Below are 16,312 nucleotides of genomic sequence, written 5' to 3'. Positions count from 1 at the left end.
AGTTCATCCAGCTCTGACCACACGGCTTGCCGGTCGATTTCCGCCAGGAGTTTTGAGGAGTCGAGCTTGCTCACGTTCCACTTTCGTGTACTGGTGCTCCTTTCCTCGTTAACTGTGTTCCCTCCAGTATTGAAGGAGAACATAATGTACTGGTGATCGCTTGCCGTGTAAGTTTCCAGTACGCTCCACTCTGTTATTTTTCCGATGATTTCCTCGGACGCAAGGGTGATGTCCGGTATAGTGCCTTCGCAGCCGGGTCGCCTAAAGGTTGGCACGTCTCCAGTGTTTACAACGAGTAAACCGGTTCTTGCGGCCATGTCTAGAACTCGTCTCCCTCTTGGGTTGGTTGTTGGCATGCCCCATTCCACCGCTCGAGAGTTGAAATCGCCAGCTACTACGTGATGGCCGTCTAATCCACGCATTGTGTCCTCGATCTCATCGAGTTTTGCCTCGTAGGCGTCGATGCTGTCACTAGGAGTGAGGTAGCAGCTAAACAGCGTAAAGTGGTTTAACTGCACCCAGACGTAACCGTCTCCACTTCCGCTCTTTACTGGTGAGATGCCATTGCGGTATGGGATCCAGATAGCAGCTGTTTTTGTGGGATCCTCCAGCCAGGACCCTTGATCTCTCCTTCCATATTGCTCGCTTATAATCACGATGTCAGCACGTTGTTCTGCGACTATCTGTGATAGGAGATCATGTGCGACTTTACACCTGTGCATGTTGGCCTGCAGTATTCTCAGCATGCCTGCTGTTTGCCTCCTTTACATCTCTCTGACCCAGGAAGATGATCCGTCGGGCCTTTTCCCCTCTGCGAGCAAATACAGCATTTCAGAGGGTTATGCCACTCCTTCATCTTGTGCCCACTCTCGCCGCATCTAATGCATAGTCCCATTCCTTTCCTGTCGGGTCCCTTGCACTCCCACTGTAGGTGGCCGGCTCCAAAACATCTGAAGCAGCGCTTTCTTTCATCCCGATAGTTTAGCCGACAATTCGTCATTCCTATCAGGAGCCTGCTGGTCTTCAACAAAATATTGACGCAGCTAGTTGGCAGAGAAACGAAGGCCCTCCTCTGCTCCTTTGAATTAAGTGCTGTCAGCTGCACAGTCACTTCTCCAGCTGTCGTTCCCGTTGCCTTGATCACTGCTTCAGTGATCTCGTCGGCGGTCGAGAGGGAGTCCAAGTCACGGATCTCAATTGTCGCCTTCGGTTTCATGTCCTGCACGACTGCAGCCTCCTTAAGGACGCCTTTGAGGGACTCGCAGAACACCTTGTTTCCTCCTCTGCCCATCACGAGAAGAACTGCACCCGTTCTCGTTTTCTGGACGGAGCGGATGGCGACCTCGGCTTCCTCCGGTCTCGCGTTTCGCCTGAGGTCCCTGAGCACGTCCGCGTAACTATGCCCCTCCTTCGGCTTGATTAACACGGCCTCTGGTCGCTGCCTGGGTTTCCGTGGTCTCCGAGCGCGCGGTTTTCGCCGCGGGTTCCTCCTTGACGTTCTTGCCTCTTCTTCGGGCTTCTTCTTCTCAGCCTCTTTGTCGGGCTTCCTCTTTCCGGCTGTTTTCGCCGGTGGTCTCACCTCTACAGCTTTATCCTTCTTCTTTTTGCCAGGATTTTCTTCGACTGGACTCGGCGCGCTCCTCTTGTTTTGCGCCGTAGAAGGCGTCGACATGTTGGTTGATGTCGTGGGAGTCTCCGCTATTATTGGCCTGCTTTGCTGTTTCTGCTTCTCCGCGGCCTTCCAGTTTTTGCGGTAGCTCCCAATAATGTCCAAGATTTCCTCTATCTCAGACACACCATTTTGGACATCCCTGCTAATGTTCTTCTGCCTACCTATAGCTAGTCGCATCTGGCGAAGGACTTTCTTGCACTTTCCAAGCGCCTCCTCCTCCGAAAGTCGCATCTTCAAGATGAACTCTTGTCTAGGAGAACTGGTGCTGTTCTCGCATGTCTCCGCGTTGTTCTCCGCTGGGGTACAGTCTAACGCTATACTTCTTACCTCCTTCTCTTTCTCGGCACTGGGCCCGGAGGCTAGTGGAGAATTTACCGGTGATCGATGTACTTTCGATCTTCTTCCAAAGATCGATTCCATCTCCTCTGCTGCTATGTTAATGGGTGTTTCCATTTTAATCGGGTCCCCACTTAGAGCCGTTGTCTGTGTCCGATAATGTAGTCGCCCTTTCGCAGAGCGATGACCCCGAGGGTCCCTTTGCAAGCAGTGAGGTCCTCGCGAGGGTTGACGCAAGACCTTATGAGTACTTGCGTTCAGAGCCAGGTCGGGCATTAATCTGGATATCGTATCAACAGAACCTACATTACCAACTTAATGGTTACGAGGCACAGATCGTTCCCTAAGGGCTGCCAGGGGTTTAACGGGACGGAGGCAGCGGTGGCATTAGCCTGAAAGCCATTTCGAGAGGGATGTCACTCCCTCCTACTCAGGTAACAGAATACCACAGCCGTCAGCTCGTAGCATCAATCCAAATCGGTTATCAAAATCATGTTCCAGTGTACGCGCCAGGGTCAAAGTCCCCTTGATTGGGGAATCCACGGGGGCATCACTCCCCAGACTGCATCTATCTGTAGAGCACCCCTGTGGGTGGATACTTAGTCAACTGGCGGCATCCACTCGCCATGTCGCGAAGACGTCGTTGGCTATAAATGCCTTTTTGTAGCATGTCCTCGGTCTTCACCGCTCGTGGTCGGGGGCTGCTTATTTTTCACAGCTAACCTTTAGGTCGTTCAGCCATCCGCCACCTGCTGACCCCGATAGTAGCCTGAGCTCGGCCCTACCATGATAATGATAATGATAATGATAATGATAATGATAATGATAATGATAATGATAATGATAATGATAATGATAATGATAATGATAATGATAATGATAATGATAATGATAATGATAATGATAATGATAATGATAATGATAATGATAATGATAATGATAATGATAATGATAATGATAATGATAATGATAATGATAATGATAATGATAATGATAATGATAATGATAATGATAATGGTTTTTTTTTTTTTTTTTTTTTTTTTTTTTTTTTTTTTTTTTGCGGGTCAGGATGGGAAAATGCTTTACGCATGTGACGAGTGCGTCTCTCGCCTTATGCCGGGCTCCGTAGTCAACGGTACCGGCTAAAAACCCACCCTGTGACACCCCCTGGGAGTTAATTCCACCTCGGAACCGCTTTCGCATTACTTCGAGGTGGACCCCATATCTGGTGATTATCCATTTCGTCTTCATTGTGTCTGCGTCCAGACCTCCGCATTTATACTCTACGCCGCTGCGTCCAGGTCAGCTTTCTTCCTGCGCAGTACTTGTTCGGCATATCTCTTCACCGCCTCCCACTTTCTCTCGTCCTCCAGCATTTTTTGGACTATTGTCTCAGGCGTAACGTCGCCAATCGCTGCTTCCAACTCGCTGCGTCTTTCAACCCAGCGCTCGCAGTGGAAAAAAGTGTGCTCCACATCGTCTTCAACTTCAACCTCCTCATAAATACACTTGCTTGAGGAGCATTTGCCCATTTTATGCAGGTATTTCCGGAAGTAACCATGTCCTGTTAACATCTGTGTGACGTAATAGTTGACGTCGCCGTGCTTCCTTTCTTTCCATATCCGTACATCGGGTATTAATCGTCGCGTCCATCTGGCCCGATTTTCGCTAGTCCACCTTTGTTGCCATCTCTCGGTAGTCTCCTCTCGTATGGCCTGTGTATGATCCATTTGGGCCCCGTCCTGTATTCTTTGAGTGTTGGACCTCTCGGTGTAGAGCCTGGCGCGCTGCATGGCCTGCAGGTCTATCGGAACCATTCCGGCTATTACAAGGGCTGCGGGCTCCGACACTGTCCGGTAGGATGATATGACTCTAAGTGCCGCCGTCCTCTGTACCGAGAGCAGGGATTTCGCTCGGTATGCCGTCTGCAGTGTCTGGCCCCATATTTCGCTTCCATAGAGGAGGATGCTATTGCATGTCTCCATTAAGAGTCTGCGCCTGCTTGGGAGAGGCCCACCTATGTTTGCCATCAGTCGACTAAGTTGCGCCGTTATCTTTGAGGCTTTTGTTGTCGCGTGCCGTATTTGCTCTGCGTAGGTCAGCTTTGTATCTAGTCGGATTCCTAGATATTTGATCGATCTCTTGGTCTTCACCAGTATATCGTCTATACGCATATCCACTTCCACTGGGATATTTTTTCTCGTTAGGAGAAGTAGTTCCGTTTTCTGCATCGCAAGTTGTAGGCCATGGGAATCTAGCCAGTCCCTTGCCCTTAGCATCACCTGCCGTAATTTGCGCTCAGCGCCTTCCGTGTCTCTTGCCGTGATGACTGCAGCAATGTCATCAGCATATCCTACTAGAAAGGTTCCGTCTGGCATTTCCATTCGCAGTATTCCATCATAACTGATAATGATAATGATAATGATAATGATAATGATAATGATAATGATAATGATAATGATAATGATAATGATAATGATAATGATAATGATAATGATAATGATAATGATAATGATAATGATAATGATAATGATAATGATAATGATAATGATAATGATAATGATAATGATAATGATAATGATAATGATAATGATAATGATAATGATAATGATAATGATAATGATAATGATAATGATAATGATAATGATAATGATAATGATAATGATAATGATAATGATAATGATAATGATAATGATAATGATAATGATAATGATAATGATAATGATAATGATAATGATAATGATAATGATAATGATAATGATAATGATAATGATAATGATAATGATAATGATAATGATAATGATAATGATAATGATAATGATAATGATAATGATAATGATAATGATAATGATAATGATAATGATAATGATAATGATAATGATAATGATAATGATAATGATAATGATAATGATAATGATAATGATAATGATAATGATAATGATAATGATAATGATAATGATAATGATAATGATAATGATAATGATAATGATAATGATAATGATAATGATAATGATAATGATAATGATAATGATAATGATAATGATAATGATAATGATAATGATAATGATAATGATAATGATAATGATAATGATAATGATAATGATAATGATAATGATAATGATAATGATAATGATAATGATAATGATAATGATAATGATAATGATAATGATAATGATAATGATAATGATAATGATAATGATAATGATAATGATAATGATAATGATAATGATAATGATAATGATAATGATAATGATAATGAAATGTTCATGGGCAAATTTGAATTTTTACACACGGAATGACGAAGTCAATATACCCTCATCCTATTGTAGAGGGTATAAAAACAGAAATAAAATATTTTATAGCCAAGTTTTTTTTTCAGTCTAAACAATTTTTTCTTTTTCCTGTTTCTTGCAGAGTCTTGGTTTTCCTTTGGCTTCTTTGGTGGGCACCAATCGAACTAGTGCCGAGCTGCGTTATTTATTGGGAGCTCAATGTCCAACGGATGCGAAATCTCAATTGTCATCAAAAATTGAATTTACTTGTCAAATGCGAGCTGGACGAGTAAGTATAAAATTTCTATTCTTATGCAAGAAATTTAAATGAAATTTCCTATAAACAGAAAATTTCGAGGAGATTTCTTTTAAACAGAAAGTCTTATAAAGTGTGATTTTTTAAGAGCTTTTGGAAAGATTTCTTATCAAAGTGAATTATGACGGGACATTCTCTAAACAAGGAATTTCGAAAAAAATTACCATTGGCAAGAAATTTGGGTGAAATTTCCTATAAACAGAAAATTTCGACAAGATTTCTTTTAACCAGAGAATTTTATAACGGGTGTTTTTTAAAAGCTATAGGAAAGTTTTTCAAAAAAAAGCACGTAAAATTCAAACCACTGCTTCGATTCCCTATTTGAATCGATAGTACGGTCCATACATTTGAAGATTTTTTCATGCGAATGTTGACCGTGACTGCGCCTCAAATGGTCCATCCGCTTAGTACAATTTTGGCATACTCTTTCGAACATTTCGGCCGGTATCACAGGAATAAATGCTTCAATGTTGTCTTACAATGCGTCAATCGAAGCGGGCTTGTCTGTATAGATATGAGCTTTAACATAGCCCCACAATAGTCTTAAGGCGTTAAATCGCACTATCTAGGCGGGCAATTGACCGGTCCCGAACGTGAAATAAAATGTTCATCGAACTCGCCTCTCAATAAGTCCATTGTTACGCGTGCTGTACGGCATGGCGTCTTGTTAAAAACCCATGTCATGTAAGTCAATCTCTTGCATTTTGGGTAAAGAAAATATTGGAAATCATCTCACAGTAGCGCTTACCATTCACAGTTACGTTACGATTCGCATCATGTTTGAAGAAGTACGGTCCAATGACGCTACCAGCCCTTAAACTGTGACTTTTTCTGGATGCATTGGTAGCTCTTGCAATGCGTCTGGCTGAACTTAACTCCAAAATCGACAATTCTTTTTTTTACGTACCCATACAGCCAAAAATGAGCTTCGTCGCTGAACACAATTTTTCGTTAAAAAAGTGAATCTTCGGCCAACTTTCCAAGAGCCCATTCAACGAAGATTCTGCGGTAGATCGTTCTTCTTCAATTCTTGCACCAGCTGTATTTTGAAAGTCTTCACACCTAAATCCTTCCGCAAAATATTCCACGTTGTTGAGTATTGTTGACCCAATTGCTGCGAACGGCGACGAATCGATATTTGATGGTCATCATTACAAGCTACGATATTTTCTTCAGTTCGCACTCTACGTAACCGTGTTGGTGGTTTAATGTCTAACAATGTCAATTTTGTGCGAAATTTACTCTCAATAGCCCGATTAGCCGCTTCAATAAGTCCATTAAACTGACCATAAAATAGAAGATATGAGCGATAAACTTTCTTAACAGATAATTTGCAAGCGTTTTTCGACGATTCATGATTAAATTATAGACCAAACTGAAGATGTTTGACAGTGAAACAAAACACGAAACGTGCGTAAGCTGTTTAAACCTGTGTTGCCAAAAAGATAATAGATAAAAAATCACCCTTTATTTAAAAAGTCAATCTATGTTTGTATGCTCCGTATAGACTTAAAAACGGCTGAACCAATTTTCATGAAATGACACTGTTGGTAAACTGGTGTACTACAGTTTTTCACATCTAGAGGGGGAGGGAGGGAGGGTCCGCCTCCCCCTTAGCCTAATTTTCAATAATGCCAGATATCGGAGATGGGTGGTGCGATTGAAGCGACATTTTTTTTTTGCACATGGTAACCTTAAACAGAAAATAGGTATTTTAATTAGGGGTGGGATGGCAAGAGGGGACCGCTCCCTCCCCCAAGCCCGCCCAGTAGATACATAAACCAGTCATGTCAATATGGGGCTCAAATGAAAAAAAAAACAACCTAAAACGGATATATTCATCAACCATGGTAATATGGGGCTCAAATGAGAGGTCTTTCGGAGTAGAGCACGAATCTGATATCAACTTTCGGGAACAAGGGTCCTAGGGGTCGCCCCTATAAGATCGATCCCTATAAACCCCCAAATAAGACATATTTACTGACCTTGGCAATATGGGGCTCAAATAAAAGGTATGTAAGAGTAGAGCTCGAATTAGATTTTATTCGGGGCCAAGTCTTTCTGAGTGTCCGCTCCACCCCTAAACACCCCCAAAAGCGGACATATTTACCGATGGGTGAAGAACATTAAAGCTTCTAGAAACCGAACAAAGATGATCGAGCAACCGGTTTACATGGGAGCTATATCGGGTTATAGACTGATTTGCACCATATTTGGTAAAGTTGTTGGAAGTCATAACAGAACACCACTTTCAAAATTTTAGCCAAATTGGAAAAAAATTGCGGCTTGTAAGCACTCATGACATCAAATCGCGAAATCGGTTTATATGGGAGCTACATGGCACATTTGTTGGAAGTCATAACAAAACACCACGTTCAAAATTTCAGCTAAATCGGACAAAAATTGCGGTTTCTAAGGACTCAAGAAGTCAAATCGGGAGATCGTTTTATATGGGGGCTATATCCATATCTGAACCGATATGGCCCATTTGCAATCCTCAATGACCCACATTAATATTAGGTATCTGTGCAAAATTTCAAGCGGCTAGATCCACGCGTTCAACCGCTACCGTGATTTCGACAGACGGATGGACGGACGGACATGGCTAGATCAACTCAGAACGTCGGGACGGTCCAGAATACATATACTCAATGGGGTCTTGGACGAATATTTCTGAGTGTTACGGAATGACTGAAAATTGTAAAAATTGTAAACTTCGATAAAATTTTCTATATAAAGCAAATTTTGACGAAATCACCTATAAACAGCAAATTTCAAAAAATTTTACCGTTGAAAGCAAATTTCGTCGAAATTTTATAGAAATAGCAAATTTGGGCGAAAACTTTTATAAACGGAAAAATTTCAACGAAATTTTTTATAAACAGCAAATTTTGACGAAAGTTACTATAGACCGCAAATTTCGACAAAATTTACTATAAACAGCAAATTTCGATAAAATTTTCTTAAAACAGCAAATGTCGACAAATTTTTCTACAAACAAAAAAACTTTGAGAAAATTATTTCTAAAAATGGTAAATTTCGATGAAGTTTTCTATAAACAGCAAATTTCGACAAAATTTTCCTATAAACAGCAAATTTCAACAAAATTTTTTATACACAGCGAATTTCGACGAATTTTCCTACCACCCTTGTAATGATATTTAGACCGATATAGGAGTATATGAATTGAATCTACTTGCAGGTAGCCTACCAAACTCACATCCAAATTTGTTTAATATTTGAAGTATCGCTACACCTTCATCATGTATAACTAAAATATAGGACTCTATGTGGACCGCTCCTACCCCTAAGACCATGTCTCCTAATAAAAATATTTATTTTGCAATGAAAACCAAAATTAAATGAAATTTTAAAGGATATCAAGTCTTGATCAACCTTTTTTTTTTGCCATTTATCTACTCCAACAAAGATTTTATGCAAAATTTCAAATCTTTCTCAAAAAAGTGACTATGAAAATTAAATAAATGATTTTTTGTAACTTTAAAGCATTTGGCATTTTTTATTGCAAAAAATGTTCTCATTCCACGCCCCAAAAAACACCCACACAATACAAACTAACTTCTCATTAAATTTGGCTCTTTGGCTGGCTGGCTACACACGATGGCATCCAAAGAAGTTTAATTACATTCTACGCTAGTTGGCCGAAATGGTAGGCGGTGGCAGCGCGGCAGTGGCAACTGCGGCGCCATTGTCATTCCAAAAGCCCTCTCAAAAGGAATTATTTTCTGCAATTAAATTTAGCGATTTTTTGTTTAAGGGCCATATTCTCTTTGCGGTGGCAGAGGTTTGTATTTGTGTGTGAGTGTATTTGTAGAGCAGCTATGAATATACACTGCGGCAAGTTGCCAAGTCCGTTTTGGTAACCACCATCAGACAGTTCCATAATGGTTTCATAATTGCAGATATAAGCGTAATTTTCACTCTACTAATTGCTAGGTAATGTAGCAATTGCCACAAAATAAATGTTCGACTACGGGAGGTAGAGGGGCCCGGAAGATGGTCGGTCGGGTCGGTCGGTTGGTCAGATGGGAGCAGGTGTAGTCACCTTGGCCCTTTTGTCTATGGTTATGATGATGATGATGCATCGAATGATGACTGCATTTCATTGCTGTTGTGGCCTCGCGAACACAATGGTCATTATTAATATTCGATTTATTCTGATGGTCAGTGTGTTAAAGAGCAAGCAACAGAGAGAGTGTGAGAGAGACAGAGGGGCAAACAATACCCATTATTCTCTGTGCTCTGTGCTATGTTGAGCTGTCAATATGTCTGTCTGTCAGTTTTTGTATGTCATTTGGAGTTGGTGTTTTTGTAATTTATTCGCTTGAGCAGCAGTGTTGTTGTTGTCGTTGTTGCTCTCCGTTTAGGGACTGCGGTTGATTTTCCATTTCCTGGGGACTCATAACAGAAGCCAACAATCACAACTACAGTTATCTGTAGTATGACGGTATGGCCTCAATGTAAACACAACACATCTTCCTTCTGTTTCATATTTTCCACCACAACCCCCATGCCCTCTCTCTACAACTCTCTACTCTTAAAGTGGGGTGAAAGTATGTATGGGGGATATGTAAAGGAGGGAAACAGGTCCTTGGCCCAACAATGCCACCGATGAGTAAACATTTCACTGTTGTTGACACTTTGTCTGCAATTTGTGTTTCTGTGCTGCATTGTTGTCATGCCCGCCACCGCTACCACCGCTTTCCTGCATTCATTCACTCATTCGTTTGCGCGTATTTTGGATTGCTTAACACCACCATACTCTGGAGCGGCCATACATTGGGGGTTTGAGTCCTTTCGAAATCCCTCCTTTTTATTGTTCGCATAGGGTACTTAAGTGTTGAGAGCTTTAATGCGTTGGGTGTACACGAGTGTTTTACGAGGCGAAATTACTGGGGCGCTGCATTTGCTGCAAGGAAATATGACAATGTGGATTAAAAATAGCCAGAAAAAAAAAATAAAAAAATAATATTTCTTATCGATAAAAAATTTTATAAATAGCTAATATGGATGACTTTTTTACAATAAGTAAATATTGGGTTACATATAAAATTTTTGGAGAATGTCTTTATTTTAGGAAAAATTACTTAATTTTAGGAAACTTACTAACTTTTAGGAAACTTACTAACTTTTAGGAAACTTATTAAATTTTAGAAAACGTACTTAATTTTAGGAAAATTATTAAAATTTTGGAAACTTATTTAATTTTAAGAAACTTACTAAATTTTAGGAAATTTATTAAATTTTACGAAATTTACTAAATTTTAGGAAACTTACTAAATTTAAGAAAGAATAAATTTTTTTTTTTTAAATATTTGGAAAATTTTAAAATTGAGGAAAATTTTTAAATTTTTGGAAAATTTTAATTTTAGGAAAATTTTCAATCTTAGGAAAATTTTAAAATTTTAGGAAAATTTTTAAATTAAAGGAAAATTTTTAAATTTTAGAAAAATTTTTAAATTTTAGCAAAAATTTTTAAATTTTAGGAAAATTTTTAAATTTTAGGAAATTTTTAAATTTTAGGAAAATTTTTAAATTTTAGGAACATTTTTAAATATTAGGAAAATTTTTAAATATTAGTAAAATTTTTAAATATTAGGAAAATTTTTATATATTAGGAAAGTTTTTAAATTTTAGGAATATTTTTAAATTTAGGAAAATTTTTTAAATTTGGGAAAATTTTTAAATTTAGGAAAATTTTTAAATATTAAGAAAATTTTTAAATATTTGGGAAATTTAAAAATTTTAGGAAAATTTTTAAATATAAGGAAATTTTAAAATTTTAAGAAAATTTTTTTTATTTTAGAAAAATTTTTAAATTTTAGGAAAATTTTTAAATTTTAGGAAAATTTTTAAATTTTAGGAAAATTTTAAAATTTTAGGAAAATTTTTAAATTTTAGGAAACTTTTTAAATTTTAGGAAAAATTTTAAATTTTAGGAAACTTTTTAAATTTTAGGAAAAATTTTAAATTTTGGTTTTTAAATTGCAGGAAAATTTTTAAATTTTTAAAAAAAAATTAAATTTTGGGAGAATTTTTAAATTTTAAGAAAATTTTTAAATTTTAAGAAAATTTTTAAATTTTAAGAAAATTTTTAAATATTAAGAAAATTTTTAAATTTTAGGAAAAATTTTAAATTTTAGGAACATTTTTAAATATAAGGAAAGTTTTTAAATTTTACTAATATTTTTAAATTTTAGGAAAAATTTTAAATTTTAGAAAAATTTTTTAATTTTAGGAAAATTTTAAAATTTTAGGAAAGTTTTTAAATTTTAAGAAAAATTTTTAAATATAAGAAAATTTTTAAATTTAAAAAAATTTTTAAATTTAAGAAAATTTTTAAATTTTAGGAAAAAATTTTTAATTTTAGGAAAATTTCTTAATTTTATTTAAATTTTAAAATTTTAGGAAAATTTTTGAATTTTAAGAAAATTTTTCTACATTGGGAAAACATTTAAACTTTAGGATTTTAGGACAGTTTTTAAACTTAAGAAAAATTTTAAATTTTTAGGAAAATTTTTAAATATTAGGAAAATTTTTAAATTTTAGGAAAATTTTTAATTTTTAAGAAAATTTTTAAATTTTAGGAAAATTTTTAAATTTTAGGAAAATTTTTAAATTTAAGAAAATTTTTAAATTTAAAAAAAAATTTAAATTTAAGAAAACTTTTAAATTTAAAAAAATTTTTAAATTTAAGAAAATTTTTAAATTTTAGAAAATTTTTAAATTTAAGAAAATTTTTAAATTTTATGAAAATTTTTATATTTTAGGAAAATTTTTAAATTTTAGAAAAATTTTTTAATTTTAGGAAAATTTCTTAATTTTAGGTAAATTTTAGGAAAATTTTTGAATGTTAAGAAAATTTTTCTATATTAGGAAAACATTTAAACTTAACGATTTTATTTAATTTTAGGAAAATTTTTAAATCTTGGAAAAATTTTTAAATTTTGGAAATTAAGGAACATTTATAAATTTTAGGACAATTTTTAAATCGTAGATTGGATTTGGGAAAAATGAAATTCAACGCGTTTTTCTATGAGAATCAATATTTATATAAAAACTTAATTTCCTTTCTTTAAAAATCAAATTATCATGGGATATCCCGCAAAAATCAGATTTCAACAAGAATATCACGAAAATTACATTTCAATGTGATTTTATTTAAGATCAAATTTCGAAAGCATTTTCTTAGATAATCCAACTTCTACGAAATTTAGGAAAATTAAAAAAAATTTAAAAAATTGGAAAATTTTTTAAAATTTGGAAAAATTACTAAAATTTAGGATAATTACTGAAATTTAGGAAATTTACTAAAATTTAAGAAAATTACTGCATGAAAATCCTATTTCGACAAAAATTCCTAAAAAATCCATTTAAAATTTTTTTTTTTGAAAATCAAATTTTGACGACATTTTATGTAAAAATCGAATTTAGACTAAATTAAGGAAAAATACTAAAAGTTAGAAAAATTACTAAAATTTAGGAATATTAGAAGAAATGGGAAAATTATTGAAATTCAGGAAAATTACAAGTGTTTCCATGAGAATCCAATTTCGAGAAAAGTTTCAAATAAAAATCAACTTCACCGAAACTTTGCATGAAAATCAAATTTCGTTCAGATTTTCAATGATAATCAAATTTCGAAAGTTTTCTAAGAAAATCAAACTTTGAAAAACTTTTACGAAAATCAAATTTCTATGGGATATCTTGCTAAAATGGAGGACAGCGTAACGCAGAGGTTAGCATTTCCGCCCCTGACGCTGAACGCCTGGGTTTGAGTCCAGGCGAGAATATCGGAAATTGTTTTCTGCGGTGGTTATTCCCTCCTAATGCTGGCGTCATTTGTGAGGTGCCATGCCATGCAAAAACTTCTTCCCAAAAAGGTGTCCCACTGCAGCACGCCGTTCAGACTCGTTTATTAAAATGAGTTTTCTTATCATTGGGCTGGAACTTAAATCGGAATTTGGAAAATACTTAAATTTAGTAAATTACTAAACTTTAGGAAAATTTCTAAAATTTAGGAAAAAATATCGGCGAAATTTTTTGTGAAAGTAGAAGAATTTTTCTTTTAACTTTTATTCGTTTTACGGAAAATAAGTTTTTTTCACCTTTTGCAAAAGGCTTCTTATCGAGTTTCCCCTTTCTCCTATCTCTATAGCTTGTCTTGTTTAAAAGTGTTAATCTTTGTTCCTCTGTGCTTTTGTTGGCCCACTGCCAATGGCATTGAGCGTGTGAGTGTGTGTGTTCTTCTGTTTGTTTTTCACTTGTTTTTGAATATATCCTGGGGTTCTAGCATATTTCTAGGTTCTTGTTGTTTTGTAGCTTTTGTTTTGTATGCCACCTGTGGTGCTTTTGATTCGTTGAATGCTTCTGTCAGCGGCTATTTTATTCGCATACACGAAATATTTTTCCATTCCTAGTTTTGTATTTTTCATTTGTTTTGTTTGGAATATTTTCTCTTTTAAATGTGAATTGTATGCTTGCATTGTTGAGTTGCTTTTATTCTTCAGGGTTGTTTCCATCTTTGCCTTGAGAATATAAAAGGGCATTGATATCAATGTCCTTTAAAGACTGCTCGTCCCTCTGTCCGTCCATCAGTTGTTGATGATGCACCAAAGCCACAAGAAATGGGGTGTAAGTTTACGACATCCTTTTTATCAGCATGTGACTGCAGCACTTGGCATCTGCATAGAACGTGGCGTTGATGTTCCACTCCACTGACCTCCAATGTGGCTTCTCTATGCTGGGGAACGTCACAAATTCATTAGTTCATTGGACACTTGTTATTTTTTTTGTGCTGTATGCTGCCATTTCTTTATAGTGGTTGCCAGTTATTATAAAAGTTGAGTTGCCAGGGTATATGATTCTTAAAGGTAAAAGATTAAAATTATTAAAAAAAAATATTTTTTAAATTTGGTCTAAATTAAAATTTTTTGCAAGAATTTTAAAAATTAAAAAAAAAATTCGACATTTTTTTACACAAAATATAGAAAATTTAAATTTCCGGATAATGAAAAAAAGGAGATATTTTCCAAAAAAAATTCATTAAAATGTGGTTTCCACAGTATTCGAAACTTCCTCAACATTCGATTTTTATAGAAAACTAGATGGACAGGGTCCGCTCCCTTACGCCTTCTTTCACTCTCTGATTTTGATCTGAGCTCAATATTGGCACAGTCAGGAAAGTCCTGTTTCAGGATACTGAGGGTACGCTTGGTTTTGGGGTCGGATTGAAGTAGCCAAACCCTTTTGCTCTGAAAGTGGATATCAAATTCATACTATACTCCCAAAAATCGCATTTGAGCTACATATTACTATAGTCGGTATATATGTGTGATTTAGGGGGAGTTTAGGTGAGGCGTCCCTGAAACACTTGGCCATACAACAGTTATCAGATTTGAGCCCTTTATTGTCATAATCCACAAATTTATCCACTTTAAGGGGTATCTAAGTTCGTGGGTGGATTTTGTTTGGCCCTACTATGCTAAGCATTTTGAAGTGGCTTTCAAGATATTCAGCGCAACGGATCTCATTCAGATCCTCACTAATTCATTTCTTTGCTTTGGTTATCTGCATTCAAAATCATATTTCAAAGCTACCACACTTGGGATACCACATTTTTAAAGATCCGTAGGTTCTCTGTCTCTATCCCAATTTGAGTGTAAAAAGGGTTCTCTACTACCAAAGACCTTTTATTGGTGTCCTATTCTATACTGATCGGTACACATCCTTTGATTTGAGTACAATATATTCTCGGTGGTCCTACATGACAGTTTGGTGTTGTTTTTATTGGGAGGAGATAGTCGCTCCCGCCGACGCTAAGACCCAAGAGACAATTTATTTCAGTCCTTTATTGTCGCGATATACATGTCCAACGGCATCGCTTGGGCAATACGGCTAAAGGTGACCCAGATTCTTGAATGCTTATATCAACATTAGACTCGGACTCTACTGACATAGACCTTTTTTCATTTAGTGGGTGGGCCAGTCCCAGACTCTATCCTCTATGTTTACCAGATTCGTAGTCAACTCCCAAAGACCTTTCATTTGATACCCATTTTATGACGTTGGACACATGCCCGAATAAGGCGTTATTGGAGTTGGGGAGATGAGTACTCAACTTCCAGACACCTTTCATTTGTTATCCATACTGTCCCAATTGGTAAATAAGCCATGATGAGGGGTTTTGGGGGTTAGGGAGGCGCCTCAAATACCAAGGAATACATATTGTACATCAGATTCTTAATCTACTTTTAAATACCTATTTATTTGATACCCATATTGCCCAAAGCGGTGAAAGAAACCTGATGGAGGGTTTTTTGGGGGGACCCCCTCGAACACTTTGGGTGAAATTTGTATACCAAGTTCGTACTCTACTCTTACATACCTTACGATTGATACCCATATTCTCCCAATCGGTAAACATGTCCGTGTGGGGGTGTTTTGGAGGGTGCGGAGACCACTCAGACACCAAGGAATACATTTGTATGTCAGATTTGTACTCTACTTTTAAATACCTTTCATTTGATACCCGTACTGCCAAAGTGATAAAAAAGTCCTTTGGGGGGGTATGTTGGGGGTGGGGACCCCCCTGAGCACTTTGGGCGAAATTTGTATGCCAAATTCGCACTCTACTCTTAAATACCTTTCATTTGATACCCATATTGTCCCAATTGTTAAACATGTCCGTCCGGG

At 36.5% G+C, this 16,312-nt stretch overlaps 1 protein-coding gene across 1 annotated transcript in view; it reads left to right on the top strand.

The window, feature by feature from the left end:
* The window catches only part of LOC106091085 (cation-independent mannose-6-phosphate receptor), a 376,815-nt gene that overhangs the window by 141,690 nt on the left and 218,813 nt on the right, over window positions 1-16,312 (top strand). Inside the window, exon 11 of the mRNA XM_059363767.1 lies at window positions 5,423-5,569. Coding sequence (XP_059219750.1) covers window positions 5,423-5,569 — 147 coding nt within the window. The remainder of the gene's footprint in view (window positions 1-5,422; window positions 5,570-16,312) is intronic.

This window comes from Stomoxys calcitrans, chromosome 2 (assembly GCF_963082655.1).
Source record: "Stomoxys calcitrans chromosome 2, idStoCalc2.1, whole genome shotgun sequence".
NCBI classification, from domain to species: Eukaryota; Metazoa; Arthropoda; class Insecta; order Diptera; family Muscidae; genus Stomoxys; species Stomoxys calcitrans.
This window is presented reverse-complemented; position numbering and strand designations above follow the sequence as displayed.